At 41.1% G+C, this 21869-nt stretch overlaps 1 protein-coding gene across 3 annotated transcripts; it reads right to left on the bottom strand.

Annotated features, from left to right (window-relative positions):
* Positions 1-232: 232 nt before the first annotated feature.
* C1QTNF3 (C1q and TNF related 3) lies at positions 233-21724 on the bottom strand. Of its 3 annotated transcripts, none has more exons than XM_054031850.1 (6): positions 21202-21724; positions 15135-15246; positions 11279-11433; positions 7570-7699; positions 5676-5775; positions 233-2535 (listed from the first exon to the last, which is right to left on the bottom strand). In XM_054031850.1, the coding sequence occupies exons 1-6, from the start codon at positions 21490-21492 to the stop codon at positions 2376-2378; spliced, it is 948 nt and encodes a 315-aa protein (XP_053887825.1). In that variant the 5' UTR covers positions 21493-21724; the 3' UTR covers positions 233-2375. The 3 variants fall into 3 exon arrangements, with proteins under 3 accessions (XP_053887825.1, XP_053887827.1, XP_053887826.1); XM_054031852.1 differs by having other exon boundaries at positions 21409-21711; XM_054031851.1 differs by lacking the exon at positions 21202-21724 and adding an exon at positions 18186-18491.
* Positions 21725-21869: the final 145 nt, after the last annotated feature.

The following is a 21869-nucleotide window of genomic DNA, read 5'->3' as shown; positions in this document are numbered from 1 at the left end:
GATATAGATAACCCATTATAATTTTGTGACTATTAGTCTTTATTAGGTAAATGTATGTATAACAAAGTAAGCAAACATTCTTAACACAACCAGAAATTGAATTTTCAACAAACACAAAGGATTTTCATACCATGAGTTAATGGATGTAGCCATATATCACATGTGCCTAATGTACTTATTCCAAAAGAATAAGATTAATATGATTTTGTGGTATGATATTTTTAAATTTTAAGGCATGCCAAAATACTATCTTAAAATAATATGGTTTTAGATTATGAAAACTCTTCTTGGTACAACACTGCACTAAATACACAGACAAAACCTAAACTTATTGGATGATAATTAACTAAAATCCATATTTTGTCAGTGTTTGCTGCACAAAAATAAAAATAATGAAGATCTTATTGTTCAAGTATCAAAATATTTTCCCATTTTAAAAAGGCAGTTTACGTAGACTAGGAATGAGTACAAGGATATTTAAATACAGAGGTCAGATTTTAAATTCATTAATCTATTGTACTGGTATTGGTAATCACTATCTTATAAAAGACGTTCTAAGAAATATTGCTAGGATTCAGAATTTACACTCATGCTAATCCCACCTGCTTCCTATATATTAGTGGTGCCTTACATCTGTTGCAAATCACCAGTTAAGATGCTTACCCTTTCATCAATGTGGAAGAAGAGACAGTGCCGCCCAGAGGATTCAGGGGGCCAGGGGCAAAGCAATTTCGGGGGCCCCTTCCATAAAAAAGAGTTGCACTACTATAGAATACTATATTAGTAAGGACTGCTAGTTTGGAACTGCTAGTAAGTTTTAAAATAAAAAGTTAAGGGTAACACAGGATTTCAGGTAATGTAAACTTGAAGAATGGAGGGCAAATGTTAATGTTTATGAAGACTGCGGAATAACAAAAATGGGCAGAGCTCAGCGTAGTGTGGCCAGGTCTACTGAACCAGCTAAAGTTTCAATTTATCAGCTAAATACTATACTAATGTAGCGAATTGTTTGCCATACCACAATGTCTTTCCTGAAATACTGGATCCTTGAGGCATAACTTCCAGAAAAGACCGTGAGGAAAATGGTAAGTAAACTTGAGGGTATTAAAATGTATATCCTTTTAAGAGCTCCATGAGATACCTGCTTCTCTAGCTCATGGTGCTGTTTGAGCATTCCAAACATCTCTGGCAATATGCCCCTGTCCTGAAATCTAGTACCCTGCTGTACCAGGTTTCATAGATTGGAAGGCCAGAAAAGACCATTATGATCATTTAGGGGTTCTCAATCTTTTTCTCTCTGAGGCTCCCCGCAACATGCTATAAAAACTCCACTGCCCACCTGTGCCACAACAGCTGTTTTTCTGCATATAAAAGCCAGGGCTCGCATCAGGGGGTATCAAGCAGGGCAATGGCCTAAGACCCCACACCACAGGGGACCCCATGAAGCTAAGTTGCTCAGGCTTTCGCTTCAGTCCTGGGTGGCGAGTCTTAGGGCCCCGGGCTTCAGCCCTACACAGCGCAGCTTCGGCTTTCTGTCCTGGGCCCCAATGAGTCTAATGCCGGCCCTGCTTGGCAGATGCCCTGAAACCTGCTCGTGGCCCCGCAGGGGGCCCTGGACTGGACCCCTGGTTGAGAACTGCAGATCTAATCTTACCTTCTACATAACACAGGCCAAAGAACCTCTGCCTTGAGCTGCTCTTAAGCTAAGAAATCCAACCATTGCATTTTTTTCCTGAAGCAGGTAAATTCATACTAGAAAACTATACTAAAGTCACCAAGATCATCTTAAAAAGGTTCAAGAGGGTGGGGCAATCACCTGAATCCCTAAATACCATTTTTTTCACATTTTTTTCTATTTGTAAAAGTTTTTCTATAGCCTTTTCCTCTAAATCCCCTATCACCTGAAGCTGAGCCAACTCAGTTATTCACAGCCAGTTTCCATGGAGGACTGAATAAATGAATGAATAAAGGACTATGAATTAAGGGTTGTACAGTTCCTGACGTACTGAACAAAATCTATCTATACACCAAATTTGGGTCAAACTGCCCAAACCACTTTCTAAATCATTTCTTTAAAACCTTTTCTCCCTTTTTTCCACCTGTTTTTTTTTATTTTATTTTTATTTTTTTTGGCTCCCCCAATAGAAACATGTAACAGTCCATTAGGTGCAACCCAGGTGACAATGTACCTTCCGAGAAATAGCATCTATGTCATTTACCCAATGTGTTCAGCACCTCTGATACATGAATACAACATAATGCATCGGGATAAGCTTTCCTGATCCTACCATGTTGAAATGTTGTGCCACAGACCAGGAAAAAAAACAGAACAGCTTGGAAAAAAAAAAAGCTGCCTAAAAGTGCACTTTTTTTTTTTACTTTGTTTCAAAAAGAAGAAACCCAGCAAAGGTGGAGAAACGCTGATGATCTCCATGGAGTGCTCCGTTCCCCATTCGCAGCCAAACTTCATCTCCCTTGGCAAGTTTTAGCACTGCACTGTTTCCTGATGTGTCAGCTTTTCCTTTTGATTCATAGCTAAAAATGAATATTTTACAAAGAGTTAAGCTTTTCTTTTGTCAACAATGATCAAGTAAGTCACCTAAAAGAAAATGCTAAGCCTAAAAAGCACATTGTTTTGCTCAGTATATTATGTTTTAAATTGTAAATCAAGGCAGGTATTGAGTCAGACAGAAGAAGTTTATTCAATTGTCTCGCAGTTGGCTATGTAAATTAAGCATTGTAGGCCAACACCATGAAAGCCAAATCTACACACAGAGTAAACAGGGAAAAGGGCAAGTACTGGCATTTGTCTTGGGGGGCAGGGAGGAAATGAACCTTGAAGAATATAAATAGAATGTAGTGTGACATTTTGGCACCCATTCACTAAGGAAAGCCTGGAAAGAGAAGAGGAGGTTCATGAGTACTTGGATCCTGGTTTGACTGAAAACCAGCTAGTTCTGCAAAAGACTAAATCCTTGGAGTGAAATTACTTCATTACATTGGAAAGGTAGCTAGTGGTAAGTGGAGACCCAGGTTTACATTTTATGTTTTTGTTTTATAGGTAACCATCTCTGTTTGTATTATCATCACTCACTCTCTCTTAAATCTTAGCCTTTGATAATAAACTTATGACAATAAACAATTTATTGCTTTCACTATAAGTATGTCTCAGTGCTGTTATGTTATACTGGAGCAGATCCTCAGTTGAATTAAACTGGTGGGTGCACCGTTCCTTTGGGGACAGCTTACCTGGTAATTTCTGTGAGTGTCCTGTGGTTAAAGGGGTGGCTACAAGGGAAAGAGGGCTCAGGGATTGAAGTGCACTTATTGTTAACCTGCAAGACAACGTAAGGGCTGGCAGAGCCCCAAGGAGATTGTTTGGGTGGCTAACAATCTGGCAGTGTCTGGGAGCTGACATTCAGTTCAGCACAAGGAAATCTTCTTCTCGCTGCAGGTCGAGGGGTAATAAGGTGACTCACAACCCTGGGTACCCTTGGGAAGCATCACAAATGGATCCCCAGATTTCTCACATATCCAGCTATCTACAAATTCTGAACCATATGATGAACAAGTGACTGGGCTCAAAGTCTGTCCTTTTGGATACAGCCAAGGGCTTACGATTCCTGAGCGCATGAGTAAAATAAAAACTTCAAAATCTGCTTAGCTGAGATGAATTCTCTGCAATGTGTGACAGGACACGATTAATAGAACCCTGGTCACTGAGGTTGGTGCAGCACTGGGCAGAGTGCAGTCTTAATTGAAGTCAATTAATTAGTTTCTGCTGAGGATTACTGACCCTTGGGTGGCAATTGTTGGGCTAATGAGGCAATTGACTCAGTAATTGGGAGGATATAAGGAGGAGGAACAGACAGCAGAGGGAAGCTCAGAGGGTGAGGCTGGGCTAAGGAGAAAAGGCTGCATGGAAGTCTCCTCCTGCTATAAGCCTGCAATATGCTCTGTTATACTTTGCAAGGGAAGAACAAATATACAGGTGCTGAAAGGGTAACAAGCTGGTGTGCATTTGTGGTTAAGAGCCCAAGAAAGAGGCCAGGCAATGTGGCACACCAGGTAGTGACCGAGCCACCCTGTGACACAATGACATTATGTACAGGCAGCACTTAGCTTTCTTATTGATCCATAGCACTGTAGCTGAAACCTCATCTCTCTTTAGTATAACTTGCTTTATTGTAACATTCAGTAAGGCTGTCATTTAGATGGCATGTGCATCAGAATCAACCTGGGAAGAATATTGTTATTTTAATCTGTCACCATTAGATCACAACCCCAGATCAAAACTGTGACCATTTGGAGAATCTGTCTATGTACAAGTTTCAGAGTAACAGCCGTGTTAGTCTGTATCCGCAAAAAGAAGAACAGGAGTACTTGTGGCACCTTAGAGACTAACAAATTTAATTTCATGAGGTTGATGGATTTCCATTCCATACGGCTAAATGCAGTGCCTTGCATAATGACAAGTTTAATAACATAAATTTGTTAGTCTCTAAGGTGCCACAAGTACTCCTGTTCTTCTTTTTGTCTATGTACAGTGTATAAATTCTGGCTGATGTCAGGATGTGGAATTCCCCATTTGCAGACAGGGACTGTAGCAGTCTCTGCCAGACCAGGGACAATAGTCAGACATTAAATCTTCCGTGGTTGCCTATTCGGGTGGAAATGCCTTGGACAAAGGGCTTGGCTGAAGCAGGAAAGTACCCATCAGCAGAATAAAGAAACCAGGTGTTTGTAGGGTGACATATAAACATGAGGACTCAGAGAGACACATAGAAAGCTTTGGGCAGGAGAGAGGGGCATGCTTTTGTAGCAGGGGTGTGCTGTTTAAATAAAGGTCCAGCCAAAGTGAGAGAAAACTAACTGACCCATATTGGGGGAAAGGATTCTGAAGAGAATCCATGAGCTTCTGAAGAAGAATCCTGGTACAGCAAAGGACTCCATTAAGGCCAAAGACCTCTCCACAATTGGTGAGGCCCCCGAGGCAGGGAGATGAGTACAGATGTGCTTGGCTTCCCCCATCCCCCATACTGCTAAGTAAAGAGTACTGGTGTTTAGAATCCTGTGTAAAGTCTGTCTGTGTGTCTGTTTGCTTTCGCTATCTTGTGCCCCTGAAGAGTTACATTGTAAACCCAGAGCACCCACATGGCTGCCCTTCTGAAAGAGGGTGTGTTACAGGAAGCCTGAGGGGTCAGCACTGGTCCCAAGGGTTAGGCAGTTGGACTTTGGGGATTCTGCTCTCAGAGGGGGTGCTAAACAGAGGAACTGCACCCCAAGAATTAGCCTAGACTCCCCCAGGAAGGGGCACTTCCTGGACTCTGTTCAGACTCAAGAGGCTTAAAGCACTAGGAGCCCACTGAGGTGGACTCCAAACAACAGCCTGGGGAGTGTCCAGCCAAAGAGGAATTCTACCAGGGCTCCGTATATGTGACAAAATCACTAGCTCCTTCCCCAGTGGTGGGGAAATTCTAATCAAGACTGAATTTCAGTCTCAGGCACATCTCTAGTAATGACACACAACTATGAATCTAGGAGGGCAAATGTTCCACAGGCTGTTTCTTTCTGATGTGTTTCATACTACCACGTTCCCTCCAAAATGTGTAGTAAGAACCGACATCCATGCAAATCTGTCTAGCATGGTGAAGAGCACACATCTCTCAACTTACCTATATAAGCTGAAAACTGTATTGCCATTGTGCATGAGGTACACGTACACTTCCTCCACATCCTCATGTTTCATCATGCTGAAGGTGAAGAAATACACCCCTGAAAAAGATATCATGTGCAACATGCATGTGTGTTTTACATAGGGAGGTGGTAGGATACATTCCGCAGACGTGTTTGTTGGTTAGAAAAGAGAGGAGATTTTGCCAAACCCAGGCCTCAGTGAAGTCACTGGGAGTTTTCCCTTTGACTTTAGCCAAACCTAGATTTGATTCTGTCATCTGATTCTCCACTGAGCACAAGGGATCACTGAAGTCAAGTTCCAAATAAAATAAATTTACTTAAAAATGGCAGAGCCTTCCCTCCCAGACTGAGAAGAAAATTACTAAAACATCCAGTCCAATGACCTCCCCCATTCCCTTCCCTTTCCTGCTTCCTTGCTCCTATCAACTCATTGCTTTCCCCTCTTAACACAGTCTCCACAACATACTTTTTAAAAAATGTAGACAAACACGACACATGGCACTAATCACCCTGATCACTTTGTTTGTACACTGTGTCCCTTTAGCTCACCCTTTGTCTTTTTTAGATTTTAGCTCTTCAGGGCAAGGATTGTATCTTTTTCTGTGTTTGAAAGTATCTAGATATATTGTGGATGCTATTTTGATATAAATAACAAAACACAATCATAAACGACATGGCCTGGAAAATAAAGTACTATATGTGGCACTTTAGAGACTGTGGTCCCAATCCTGCTGTGAGTTCTGTTTGGGCAGAGCTCTCAGCCTGGGCAGAGATTGCTGCAGAATCCTGGGCCTGACATGGAAAAGTTAGTCATGATTTGCATATGTCAGTGTGGGTGGTAAATTCCATGTGTATACTGTGCCGCAGAGTGAATTTTGTTTTCACTCAGCAATCTGAAGGAAATGACCCAAAGTAATTTCAAATTCCTCATCATACCTTCATCAGAAATAATTCCTGACTCACTATCATCAGTTAATAATCATTCCCATATTCTTGTGATTTGCACATGTGATCTCCTTCCACTTGCGAGGGACACAGGTATCTACAGGGACCCACTATGACTGACATCACTGTATGGTTCTAGAAAATAAGTTAAGAATTAAGGACCTGAACCTGCAAACACTTAAGTAGGTGCATAACTTTACTCCCATGACTAGCTCCATTAACCTCCAAGGGACACTGTTATGAGTAAAGTTACACCTGTGCATAAGTGTCTGTAGGATCAGAGCCAAAACAGGTCCAGAGGGCCCGATTCTCATGTACGCTACAGCCACTTTTTGCAGCTCTGGCTGTGTACAGGAGTTTACAGTGAGTGGAAATGTGCTTTGCATCCACTTTAAAGTATAGTTAAAGCAGTACAACTTGTGTATGTAGACCAGGCCACAGTGCAAATGAGAACCAGGCACAGAGAGCAAATGACGTACTTATTCTTAAAAATTGTCCCTCCAGGGCAGAGGTGATGCACCTTGCCCGGACAGTATGCTAAAATTTGCACTGCCACCTCCTATGCTCTACTTGTTCTGTAGATAAAAGGAAGTCACCAGTTTCTACGGCTATAAATTTTCCCCCATGTATAAACTCCAAAGTCATGTTTTAAAAACTCACCTCAAAGATTTGAACACCAATGAAGACAGATAACAGTTGCTCTTATTTGAAAAATTACTACTTAAAGTTCCCTCAACTTTGTCTTGAACTCCTAACTTCCCCAAACTGAGGCAAAGCCCAGAGTACTTGCAGTTAAATTCTACTCCTAGTGAAGTCAATAGCTAAACTTCCTTTAATTTTAATGGGACCAGATCTTTCTTTTAATCAACATCTGACTGACACTTTTTCAGACAGAAATTTACACTACTTTGCTTTATAAATACTCACCGTTCACTGGGGCACCAAATCTACCAGTCATAACATCAAAGAAGTTTCCAATATTGGTTTCAACACTACTGAAGATTATCCCACTGTTCTGATTGCTGAAATGGGTTGCCATAGAAGCCATGAATGCAATCTATAAAAATATACGTCTGATTTAACCAGTGGTTAATGAGCAGGAAAAGGATGACTATAAAAACATGACCTACAGGCTTTTTTCTGACATGTGCAGTCTATTTATTTTCCTTACAGAGATGTTCTTTTAGGGTCTGATCCAACTGCCGTTAAACCCCAGTAACAAAACTCCTATTGAATCAATTGCAGGAGGACTAGGCTCCTTAACTTCAATGGAACTATTCATGTGTGTGTATATAAAGTTAAGCACATCATATGGGTAAATGTTTGCAGGTTAGAGCCTTAGTTTTCGATTTCACTTTTACTTTAAAAGCTTAGAGTGATATGATAGAAAAGTTATAATGTAATGTATGGTATTTTAGCATAAACATGATAACATTGGCTTGCGTAGGTTCCTCAAATCCATTTAATTCAGTTACTGCTTTTAACTCAATGTTAGTTGTAAATAAGGCTCAGTAAACCCCATACATGTTATTGTGTCTTTCCAGCTACCAATCAGAAATGGCCTAAGCAATTCTGAGGCCATGTGATTAGGGCCTCTCAAGCTGCACTGTCCAAAGTTCAACATTCTTCATCCTCTACCATCTGCTCCAACTTCCTTTGCCATGCTAGCTCAGTCTGCTTGGATGAACATAATGGGATGAAACTAAGAAAAGGGGAAATTTAGATTGAGAAACTTCTTGACAGTGAGATATATTAGGCTGTGGAAGAATGTTCCAAGGGAAGTGGTGGATGTCCCCTCATTTGGGACATTTCAAACTACGCTGGACAAGATACTAGAAAACGACTATTTTGCCTAGGCAGGGAAATGGGCCGTCTCTTAGTTTCTGTGATCTCAAGGCAGCTTGGGACAGTGGACAGGGCATAGGACTGAGGGTCAGGAGACCTGGGTCCTAGAAGGCCACAAACTTGCTAGGCAAAACACTTAACTTCTGTGAAGTGCTTTGAGACATATAGATAAGCGCTAAGTATTTGTTATTAGCATTAAGTCTCATAGGAAAAGGCTGTTTTCATGAGAACATATGAATTAGAACCAGAAAAAATACCCCTTCAGAATCAAAGAATCAAAACCACAGGAGTAGGTTCAGATCCTGTGACTGAAATCCTAAGACCCCACCAGAAATTCAAAGAGGTTCAGTTTGGGCTGATTTCTCTTTTTCCGCATGCATTTGATAGACGGAAAAGCTGGTAAAAGTGAACTCAGTTAAGTTAATGTGTTGATGTGAAGTAGTTACAGAGTGATATTTTATGCAATGGATTAATTTTTGTCCAAATGCCATTTGAAATTCTAATCAGCTCTAATCTGTTCTTCTGGAGCTAACCAGAAAAGCAAAAAATAATGCCTTTCATCCACCTTGTCTCGTTTCAACATAGCAGATCAGAAATGGATTCATTCTCTTTTAAAATAGTCCTGGTTTTAAAAGCATTATATATGGAAACATTTTCCCCTTCTCCCCCTACCCCTCCAACATCCCAAAGCATAATCTAGTTTTAGAAACTATAGGCTATATTGGGCTGATACTTTTTAAGCAAAACGATTTGTTACAAGCAATGAGGAAATTCTACTTAAAAACTGATGGCATGATATTCAGTTATTCAGCAACGTTTTCAATTACCACCAAAACATATACATTGGTAACAGTTCTGATAGCTAATTTCAAAGTTAGAAAAATACCCAGAAGGAAAATAATTGTAAGAAGGATGTTTTTCAAATCATTCTACCATAAAATTCCTCCCAGATAATGATCTTTATAAGCATTCTCCAGCTATTTTGCTGTATTACAAATGTCAATTAGTTTTGGAAACATTTTCAAGCTGCACGTTATTCAGTATAAGAACTCTATCTTGATGCAACATTATGACTGAGAATTTAATTACAGAAAATTAAAAGTTATTGCCACCACACTGCACATATGTAGCAATTTGTACTGGTGTATTTGCTCTTAATTTTCATATATTTTATGTATATGCAAAAACATAACTGAGTTATGGTTGTTGTGGAACCATAACTTTGAATTAAAGATGGGCCCAGATTACAAAGTTTGGGTCTGTAAACTCATCAAACTACTTCCCCCCCCCCCCCCCCCCCCAAAGTTAGGGAATGTTTGTGTCTAGGTTCCTTTTGTATATTCTGCTTAGTCCCTTCAGTGGTGCACCGGGCTTGTGCTGGTCATGCTGCAGGAAACAGTGTTGGTGATACTGGATCATAAAGATGATAGATGCTCTTAAGGCACTTAGGCCCAGATTTTTAAAGGAATTTCAGCCTTGCTCCTCTGAGCACTGCAAGGCTGAGATGATTTAGACAGCTATGTCCAATTTTCAAAAATGACTTTAAGTACTTATGCCCCCAAGACCCATTGACTTTCAACAAGACTTAAGGCTTGTTTAAATGGTCAGTTAGTGTGCAGCAAACTGAGGTGTAAATCTACAGTGACTAGCGTGCTGTCCACTATGTGTGTGGACTCTGCTACTGCACACTAAAAGTTTCCTAGTGCACTTTGATCTACTCCAGGAGTAGGTCAGTGTGCGCTAGAGAACTTTTAGTGTGCAGCAGCAGAGTTCACACAGTTAGTGCATGGCATGGCGGTGCATTGTTTACCCCTCAACTTGCCACTTCTCCATATACACAAGCCCTCAGGCTCCTAAGGTACTTTTGAAAATGAACGTAGCCATCTACACTGGAAATTTCAAAGCGTTGTCGTGGGAATGGTCCCGTGGCAGCACTTTGAAGAGCGAGTGTGGTCGCGTGCGAGCGCCCGGAGAGAGCTCTCCCAGCGCTCCTGGTAATCCACCTCCATGAGGGGATTAGCTCCAAGTGCTGAGAGCACATCTCCCAGCGCTTGGAGCCTGTTTACACTAGCGCTTTAAAGCACTCAGACTTGCTGCGCTCAGGGGGGTGATTTTTCACTCCCCTGAGCTAGCAAGTTACAGCGCTATAAAATGTAAACATAGACAAGCCCTAAGTCACTTTAGGCACTAAATAGTCCTAAAATTTGGCCCTAAAATGCAGATAGGTGCTTAGTGGGATTTTCAAAAGTGCCTAGATGCTTTTGATAATCCCATTAGGAGCATAACTGCATCTTTAGGCATTTAAATACCTTTAAATATCTGTCCCTTATGCCTTGAAACACTGACTGGAGTTGCCACCTAAATAACTGTAAAAGTCTGGACCCTGGTACCTCTTGTTTTGTGGGTTTTTTTAACATGAACCAGAAAGTGCACCAATATGTATTTGATGCATGTTAATAAAAATGTGATTGTGTCATTTACTGTTCTTTTATCATGTGCACATTACATGAAAACTGGCAATAAACAGCTATTCCAATTGGAGGGGTTTATCCTCTGTCCAAAAAACATTTCTCTGTTTGCTTTTTACAATAAAGATAGATCATGACCTGGCAACACTTTTTCAGGATGACTCTGGCAATACTTGCAGGACAAATAGTGTGTATATCACACCATACTTCTTGTTGTTCAGTTACAAGTGGGCTTGATCTAGAACTGTATTGTGGTAATTGGGTGCTGTCTTTGAGAGGGGAAAGAAAGCTATACTGTAAAACACATGCTAAAGACTTTGTACCTGAAGCTCCGGTGGAATCCCAGGGTAACCCTTCTCTCCTTTTGGTCCGTGATGGCCACGGTCTCCCCTTGGTCCCAGGTCCCCTTTGTCTCCTTTGTCACCTTTGGCTCCTTCATTGCCAGGTGCTCCATTATTTCCATTGTTTCCATGATTTCCTTTAAACAATCAAAGCTTTCTGATCAGTTCAAATAATCTCTCTCTCTGTCTGTCTCTCAAATCATATCTATGACAAGGTGCTTCCCTTCCCACCCCCGCTCTATAATAAAACCTCTTTTCAGTATAATAAGACCCACGTTTAGATACCAAGAAATAAAAAATGGCTAGGGGGCTAACCTGGTGGATTTAAGAGATTTTAGGATTTTGGCAGGGGACTTTAAAAAAGGAAGTGCAAACACCTTTAAGGAATAAGGCTCATGTGACTTAGGTGCTGGTGTATAAAATGCAGACTTTTCAGGCCATTGCTTGATTTTAGTGCTAGCTCTTAATAGTAGAGGACCTGGGGACTGCTAGGGAACCGAGTGTTGCAGAGCTGTCAAAAGTAAAGGTGGTTTGGTAGTTGAGTACACTGAACAGTTTGGATTTGTTTGGATTTTCCCTTTGAATAAAGGCTCGCTGTTTGAACGGCTGTGTTTTTCCTCAAAGTAACCCCGAAAAGCAGTTTAATAGCCTTCTAATGCATCTGCACAATCAAAAGTGATTTGGGCAAAGAATTAGGCTGTCTTCGGGGAGTTTTTCACAGGCCAGCTAATGCAGCCAATTCTGTCTATGTTTCAGTCTATGGTTGACTAGTTAGATTTGAAAAAGCTGCTTAAGTTACTTTAGATAAGTGTAGGAAAAGGCCAAGGATCCATGATGAAACTCTGCTGATTTAATTTTAAAATGATAACAGTCCCCCTTACATAGACAGTAACTGCTATTTGTAATAATATCCTACACTTCCCAATATTTACTTGAGAAATTGCTGGTATACTGAGCAACCATCTACGGCAACTGACAAGAAAGCAAGACAAAAACACCATATCTGTGGATGAACGCTTTTCACAAAGCAATCACTGTATATCTGACCTCTCCGTCCTCATCCTAAAAGGAAACCTGCTCTCACAATTGGGACATGGGCAATCTAACCTAATGGTCAGAGCAGGAGTCAGGCCAGATCAGAGACCAGGAGGTCAGAGTCCAAGACAGGCCAGAGAGCAAAACCAACCGTCAGGAGGCAGGCAGAGTCAGGTCACCTGGAAGTCAGCGGCAGGCAGTGGGAGCAGGTATTGCTGAAGAAGCAGATGCAGGCAGGGGAAACCTAGGTCCATGGAGAACTTCCTGTTTCTATGATTGGTTTAAATAGAATAGCAACAAGAAGAAAGTCAAGGAAAGTGTGGGCCCCTTACTGAATGAGGGAGGCAACCTAGTGACAGAGGATGTGGAAAAAGCTAATATACTCAATGCTTTTTTTTGTGTCTGTCTTCACGAACAAGGTCAGCTCCCAGACTACTGCACTGGGCAACACAGCATGGGGAGTGCCACCCAGCCCCTCCCCGCCCCCAGCCACATCCCTGGGTCCCAGCCCTGCACCTGGCTCCGTCCCCAGCCTCGGCCACTGGCTGCAGCTCTGTTCCCAGACAGGGACTGAGGCTGGGGGTGAGGCCGGGAGCGGAGCTGCACAAGGCCACGGGCCCGACTGCTGGACCCCACCGCAGCCCAGCTGCAGCTCCGCTCCCACCCTTGCCCCCAGCCTCGGCCCCTGGCCATAGCCCCACTCCTGGCCCCAGACCCACCCCCAGCTGCGGCCCCAGTCTCAGCCCCCTTAACCCTGTCTGTGTCTTCCCGGCCCTCCCCGAGCTGCGGCACCACTCCACGCCCTGGCTGGGAGGTGCGAGACACTCAAAAGTTTGGAGACCGCTGCTGTAGTATCTGAGTGAATCACAATCTTTAGTATAATTATCCTCACAACTCCTCTGTGAGGCAGGGAAATATTATTATCCCCATTCTACATCTGGAGAACTAAAACACAGAATAACTAAGTCATGTGCCCAAGGTCACAAAGGAAGCCTGATGGAACAGAGACTGGAACCTAGCTCTCCCAAGTCCCACTACAACACCTGAACAACTGGACTGTCCTTTTCCAATGAATGTAACTAATTTATGCATCTTATGATCAAATCTCTGTGGTTGTAGTTCTGTGATAACAGTGGATAAGGCTGTGTGAAACACCAGCACAGATACAGTGACTCCAGTTAGGATCGCATAGGATGTGTTGTAAGTCAACACTGAGTCTGACTCCATAGGGTCTTCTTTTAGTCATATAGGTCCAACCCCCACAGGAGCCAAATAGTCAGATTCTGTGCTAATATCATGCAAGGACACTGATCTACCTGGTGTGATTGTAAATCAGCACTGAATTTGGCCAAGCTATAGTTTCACATTGGACAAGGGCATAAATAGGTCCATATTGCAAAATACAATCCTGTGTATTTGCAGTATACTGACTGGCACTGGGGGTTGGGGAGGAGTATAATGCAAAACATTGTTCCATCTTCTAAGCTGCTAAATATTTATGACTTTACTTTCCCTAAATACGAAGTCATGTTTCTCTATGAAAAGCCTCACCATGACAGTTCCCCTATGTCTGTAGAGTTATACAGTATTTATGTAGAGTAAAGGGTTGATGGATGATTCACATAATAAATCTTATTTACAACAGGCTAATGCCAAAAAATTTCAAAGTAACATGTTATTTTTTACATTTTTTGCCAGCCAAAGCTGCTTATTTAAACACTTCATACAACACACACTTCACCATTACTGGAAACTGCTACCACCAGAATAGCAACAGTCCGTTTAAAGAAATATTTAATAGGGATACCAGAACCAGAGTTACTGTCAGCAATGTGTAGAAAGAGACAGAAAGAATGAAAGTAGTGAATGAGTAATTAAAAAGAAAAAAGCCAGGCTGTTGAGGCAAGCTACCCAGACTGTGACACAATCCTATATATACCACAATTGTGTTATAAATCATCTTAATGAAGATAATTGCTAAAGCAAACCTAAACCCACTGGCTGATCACCTTTTCCCCTTCCATATATCTCCCTCTCTTTTCATACCCACACACATACAAACACTGGACCAAATTCTGCTCATTACTAGAGTGCTGTGTTTTTCTATGCCCAAGAGAAATCATACTCTGGCTGTCAAATGGTTTTTATTTTACATTAAGAAAGACAAGAAAGAAAGAAAGAACAAACGTGAGTTTTCCCATGGGAGAATACAGTTTGAGCACTGGCCTGCTAAACACAGGGTTGTGAGTTCAATCTTTGAGGGGGCCATTTAGGGATCTGGGGCAAAAATCTGTCTGGCGATTGGTCCTGCTTTGAGCAGGGGGTTGGACTAGATGACCTCCTGAGGTCCCTTCCAACCCTGATATTGTATGATATAAAGTGTGTCTCCTCTGTAAATGTTTGCAGCACATCTGGGGAAAAAATGGCTCCTGTCTTGGAAATTTATAAATCATCCTTTGCAAAACAAAGAAAACAAAAGCAATATCCACCATAGGGCACATCCCCTTCATTTCAGTGGAAGCGTCACTCATATAACAAAGAGCAGAATTTGGCCTACAAGCTATAAGAAACATATCACTTTCATTAATGATGGATCCATTAGAGATTAATTTTATTAGCAATTGGTTTTGATTAGATTGGAACCTAAAACCTGACTCCAAATCCCCACGTAGGTTATGGGAAAGTTTGGATCTGGATCCAAATCCATATCCAAGCTCAGCTGCTTGCTTGGGCCAATCTCTGATTTTCACACTCACAATCTGCCGTTCGACTGATCAGAAATCCATCGGAGTGACACTTTTACCTGGCATCCCAGCAGGCCCTGGAGGTCCCGGTGGCCCTTGATAGCCTCGAAATCCAAACTCTCCACGGCAGCAGCTACTGCAGTCTGGATGTTGAGGTCCACTTTGAGGGGGCTGAGTGCAAAAACATAGGTTTTAAATTAACCATTCATAGAGTGTATTTGCTATACATACATCTGCATCCTGGTAGCAGGGTCTCCACTATAGGCCCCTGCTTGTACATGCTCACAGGTTTTCTGAACATTTCTCCTTTGAGACTGAAATCTTCCGTGCCTGGTCTGTCCCTAAAGAGGTTGGTTTTGAAATTTTTTCAGTTGTTCCTGAGTTATAACATCATTTTTATATCAGTTTCCCCATTTGAAAAAATATTCTTAAATAAATAAGATCAAGTAACTAAAAAATGATAGAACTTTTAAACTTAGTCTCCAATCATGTAATTTGCTGTATGCAGGCAAACTACAATGCCTGCATGAATTCTCATAGACTTCCATGGCCCTTGGTGCGGGCACGCTAGCCAGTATGCAAAGAACTGCAGAATCAGGGCCTTAGGCGTCAATGTGGAGAACTTACTCAGCTAAATCTGAAGCAATATGAGGCTGGATTTTCAAAACTGTGTGCACATGTGCAAACTCGAATTCCTGCACAAAAAGTGGATGTGCCTGGCTAAATAAGGGGTTGCAAGCATGTGAGTCAGGCATTTGCAAGAGTATGCAGGCGCATCTGAAAATCTAAACCTCAAATGGAAAGAAAACATTTGGGGCATTTTGTTATATTCTGTGTGTGTGTGTGATGATGGCAATCTTACACAATATGTTATTCATATGATGAGTGCAACGATGTATCAGTAAAAATATACTTAGCATGAGTTATATGCAGCAACATTTATTGTATAAGAAAGTTTGATAACACCGTATATTTTTATAGTGCTTTTCATCCGAAAGGAATTCCAATTTATTTTATGCATACACAAGTGGCTTCACATTCACAGATGTAGATTTAATAACTGCAAAGGGTTCTCATATAAATATTCATATTGATTCAGTAAAATTACAAGGATTGTGATGAGTTAATTGAAGTTGAGCTCCTCCTTTTTCTTTCTGGAAAATAAGCCCCAAACCCACAATCTGCAACTTGAAAGAATAGCAGCCCTGGAAAAAAGAAGCCCAAATCCACTAATGGTTGGTGGACTTGGCAACCCACTCATGTCAGGTTCTTCAATAAGTGACTTGGGGGAGTTATGTGATTTTCAACCACCTGCAGAAAAAGCTGGCAATTCCCATTGTCATTTGACACTGATGTTCCAAATAGTGCAAAACTCATTTGTAATCTCAACACATAAATGCTCTGCTAGTCTATCAGAATTTTTTTTTAAAATAGCTTCAGACAGACTAATCCTATATTGGAAAAATAATGACTGTGCAATCCGGTAACGCAAAGAAATTCCATCCTGTTACTGAAGTGACAAATGACACAAATTTGGTTCATTTGACTTATGTCACCAGAATTATTTTCCTCTATGGCTGTTTGGTTATTAATTCTCTTCTTGTCGATATTTAGATGGGAGATCATAAAGAATTTTTAAAAGGTACTTTAGGAAGTGATTCTTTGGTAGGTGGAACTCTTCTGAAGACCTTCTGACACTAGAAATCAATTAAGGATTCTATGGCCTTTTTTATAAGACTAGTTTGTTAGAGCCAGTATCTGAAATTCAGGTTGAATCACTGCAGTCCGTTTACCTAAATTCTCTCCAGTTTCAGCTGGAGATGGTATTTTTCACTTCCTGTCAACAACAGTTACATGTAAGTGTGCAGTGTTGAACCTCTGCTATGGCCATGCAGGAGGTGGTTGCATTTCAGTACTGCAAAAGGTGGTTTCTCTCTAGATAAATATAACTTCCTGAGCCATTTGGAATTATGGCTGTATGTTTTCCTGGTTCTAGTCCACAAACCGCTGAGTCATTGGCTAACTCATATCATTTTAATCAATAGGATTAAAATATGCAAAATACCTGAGAAGGACAAGACAAGGTAGAGAAGAGGATAAAGGGAGCAAGATTAGAGAAAAAAGGGGCTGATGTGACTAACTTCTGTCACATTTTCAGCACTCCATGAGTGCCTCACGTCTTAGGACAGAAATAGAAAGAAGAAGCTGAGAGGAAAGGAATAGAGAGAGAGTTGTCGTGTACTGAAAACTGTTAAAATTGCAAGTTGATGCTTTAAATTTGAGCTGAGCATTAGGGGGGTTCCTGATGCTGCTTGCAGGCTAGGGGCTCCGTAGGGAAGTGTGTGATCTGGGCCTAGCTTTAAGAGAGATAGTAGATTGCTGATATCCTCAAGCAACATCATTATTCTCTCTCAGAGAATTCAACAGGACATTACATTTAAAATGGGCCAAACCCTGCTATGCTGACTTAAAAGTTGTCTTGTTGACTTCAGTGGAGTACTTGTGTAAGTTCTGACCTAAGATTTGTCCTATTAGACTTAAAAATCTTTTGACATAGGAGTGAAAAATCTGTTCATATTCAATGCCCCCAAAACAAAGAATTTTCAGGTTAGGTTTTCTTAATCTGAGGAAAAACAGAACTCTGTGCAAATGAATATGTTTTAAAGTAAAAATCTGGGGATATGAGACTTAAATGTGAATGATGAATAACGTAAAGCTACTTTCTCTAGCCCTTGAAATGGGATCTGAAGATTCATTGAGACTCATTTGTCAAAGTCCTTATAAATTCTATTGCATGGCAAACCTGTGGAATTTTTTCCTAAAATTGAATTCAGTAGCTTGTGAAAATCACCTGTCACACAGATTTCCGGGGGGAGACGAGATTAAAATGAAGATATTTGCTGGATCTCTGAACATTATACACCTGAGTTTTCTTAGACTGACAGCTAGGAAATCTATCAGTTTAGGAGGCAGCTAAATAGTCAATAAAATTCCTCTAATTTGAACCTATGGACCAATTATAACTGGAGACACAGACATTTTTCCATTTCTTGCTGGCTTTTGTTAAGGTTTTATTTTACTCTGTCCAAAACAAGAAGTTAAATAAATACCTGCCACCATGGGTCCCGTTCTGAATAAGAAGGGGGCAAACTGGTGTACATGGGTGGGGCGGGGACAACTTTCACCTGGCTCCCTCTTGTAGCCAGAGGTGTTTCTGCAGCACCCTCCATCTGTCCCCTCTCTTAAGGGTGCCTTGGGAGCCCCATATAGTCTTTCTCAGGATAATCATCAGCTCTGAAAACGGGTCAGCAGCCCAAAGTAATTCAAGATAGTCCTCAGTGTCCCAAATACAACATCCATCATAGCAACCCCATAGCTTGTACCCAAATCCAATGCTCCTGCCGATTGTGGAGCTTTTATTCTTTCCAGCAGAAGCTTAGCCTCCTGGGTCTGCCTTCCTTCCTCTGTCAGCACACGTCCTGTTCTGAGAGGGAAGGCAGCATATATATGCCTCTCCTTCTGAGAGCTCCTCCTGATTGGCCAGGAGGGAGGGGAGCCCTGCCCCACCCTGTGCAGCAGGGCTCCTGATGCCAAGCCCGTAAAGTAAGTGTCTTGGGATCTTTCCAATCCACTGCTAATTCCCCAGGACCACCTCCTCTCCTCCAATTTTGGCGGGTTCCTGAGCCTGTGCTCACACCCCCATCACTAGGATGGGGGCTTCTGTCCCCCATTAGGCTTAAAGGGCCAGCACACCTCATTATAAAAGGGCATGGAAGTCCTTCCGGCTCCTTCTAGATTCAGGTCATCTGTCAAAATAAACGAAATAAATAAACCACCAAAAACACAGGCAAAAAGCCAGTATGTCAAGGTGCACTCCAATTATATCAGGTAGCAACAGAAAGAAGATTGTATCTATATCTGTTCCATACAAATTGTCAGCTACAGGGCTCGAGGAAATCATGCTACACAGCTCATATGTTATCAGCAGTGTGAAAAATTCGGCATAGGGAGGGGCTTGCTTATTCTCTTTGGCCCCTCTTTGTCACTTCACAAGCTCCTTAGACATCTGGGGGATGAATTCTCCTGGCATTGTCATTGAATGAAACAGCTGGAGACATAGGGGGCATTCTAGGGGCAAGACATCCACAAGGCACATGCAGCTACCCGGATTCTCAGCTGTTGCAGGTGGCAAAGCAGCTCAAAGGAAAACAGCTGCTGGCTGTTCTGTTTCCATTGAGGGACATACTGATCCTTGGAGCAGCCCAAAATTGGGTGAACGCAAAAGCAGCTTGTTCCTCTCTACCTGAGAATGCATAGTCTCTAGTGATGGAAAAGACATGTTAAATCAGCCATTCCATGCTGGATTTCCCCTAGTGTACATTTGCTAGTCTTTGATCTAGTTTTAAGTGAGCCAAGAAGTGGGATTGCATCATTGCCCATGGGAGATTATTTTCCAGACACAGGAATGGTGGACGTGAACGACCTGCAGTCAAGTCAACTGTGTGCCAATTGGCCAAGTCCCTCTTGCTCAATAAGTAGTTCCATTACTGTAAATGTAAAGATCATCTAAATACATGGTGCCAAATTCTGTCCTTGGATATACATGCAGCCCCCAATGACTTCAATGGTATTATATGTCAGAGGGCTGAATTTGGCCTTTTTTGTTAATTATAACAAATTTGTATTAAATTATATATTACTAAAAATAAATTAAAAGTCAATTCTTAAAGCACAGGCCACTAGCTCTTGAGCTAAAGGAGAATCTTCTTTAATTATTAGCAGCATGGGGTCTATGGTATGCAGTTGCATAGTATTCCATCCAATAGCAAGAAGTGGAACACACAAACACTAGCTGGCTCGTTATAATATACCCTCATTGATTATACTGTTTATGTACAGAAGTTCAATTTAATGTTCTGTAACAAAGGAAGTTTATATGCTGTGCTGTATAACCATTTAACTGTAGGAAATGTCGTTGCTGTATTTTGAACTTATTGTCATGTTTTGCCATATCTCAATCTGCTTCAGTTCCTTAAGCCCATCACAATTACCTAAAATCAAAACTCATTTCTACTTGTCACGAAACAATTATTATCCATTCCACATCTGCCTCCTTCTGCTTTTGGGAATTCAGGATCCAGGGTTGAGACGGAAAAAAATTATATAATGTTGTCAACTGAAATGTAAAGACTCAATCATTTGCATTCAGTAGGGGAAATAAAACTCTCATTTTGTTACTGACTGTAAAACTTAGTAGACAACAAAACCTCCAGCCCAGAGCAGAGGTAAAACTTTCCATTTTGTTTACTGCTCAATAAAACTTCATCTTAACCCCTTCAACATTTTTCCTTTTTCTAAAAAAAATCTGGATTGCAGTATTTTACATATGACCAGGTGAGGTAACTTTCCCTTTGCTTGGAGCTAATGACTAGAATATATAAAATGCTATGTAAAACGCATAAGTGATTCCTAATAAAAAGCAAACTCTACAGTCAATTTAAGAAGCATTAATTCCAGTTCTTTTTTTCCACTAAAATAAAAAGGGCAGCAAATACACATATAGCATGTTATATCATACCTACTTATGTCTCAAATGCAGCATTACTGCCAGGATTTAAAAACAAAACAAAGTCCAACTTAGAGGCTATCCATTGCAAATATTCGCTAGTGCTTTAAATGATTTTCTCAAGCTCAAAAGGATGTATTTTTTCTATACATACATTTCAAGTAAACTGGGATTCTTTTCTCCGAGTTGAACAGTATCCTTCAGAATATCATCTGTTTACCAATTTCATAATTTTTCTTCACATACAAACAATGTCCTAAATAGATTATAAAATCTTAGTCTACTAGAAAAAAAATATTTTTCAATAATTGAGAAACTGTATCTCACCATATCTGATTGCATAGAATCAAAGTTTCAGCAGAACAGTGGGCTGCTGGCTGTGTTCTCACTGTCCCCACCCAACTCCTGGCTCTACCAGTTCATTAAAAGATTCTGTGAGCAACCCAGTAGCATACAGACCAATAAGCAGCATTAATAAACCTCTTTACTTAAATGTATCATTCATAATCTTAGAAAAAATCCGATTTCAAAGTTATTCTTAGAAGATTAATTCAGAGTACCTGGACTCTGTCTGAGGTAGTCTGTGCTACATCATCTACCTCTGGTCTCTGGGCTTTTTGGTCTGTAGAAGTGCTATTATCATCAATAGTTGACTCTATAAGTTGACTCCGCTGTCTCAAAATTTCCCTGCTGCTGGAACCTTTATGGCCAGTCTGGTGGTGACTTTGCAATACTTTGGCCACTGCTTTATTAGATCTTCTGCTCACCTCCATGTATTCATCTTGACACAGGCAAAATGGAATTAAAAACAAAGCCAGCAGATGCCAGGTGATGAAATCCTTCACTGCCATGTTACTCAAAAGTCTCAAGAGTCCAGAAAATGTCTTTTAGAAGGAGAAGCCCGTTTACTGCATCAGTAGTTACGTGGTCCTTTCCACTGTTAAGCTTGGCACTTAGACCAGTACCAAGTTTTATACGTTTGTGCGCAATAAATAAAACCATGAAAATGCCAAAGTGACAGGATTCTTCATCCAAAATCAGTCATGCCTCCTTAAACAAACCAAGCATTATTCACCACAACGAAAATTGATTTGTATGCTGGAAATGGCCACCACATGTAACGGACTCCTGTGGTTTCTATTTGGGGGCATTTAAAAATGTGACACTTTTGGGGGTGGGGGTGGGCATGTTTTCATTTAAGTGTGAAGAGATGTGATGGAAAGGGAGA

The sequence above is a fragment of the Malaclemys terrapin genome, chromosome 6 (genome assembly GCF_027887155.1).
Source record: "Malaclemys terrapin pileata isolate rMalTer1 chromosome 6, rMalTer1.hap1, whole genome shotgun sequence".
NCBI lineage: Eukaryota > Metazoa > Chordata > Testudines > Emydidae > Malaclemys > Malaclemys terrapin.
Note: the sequence above shows the minus strand (reverse complement) of the source record. Positions and strands in the feature narration are given on the sequence as shown.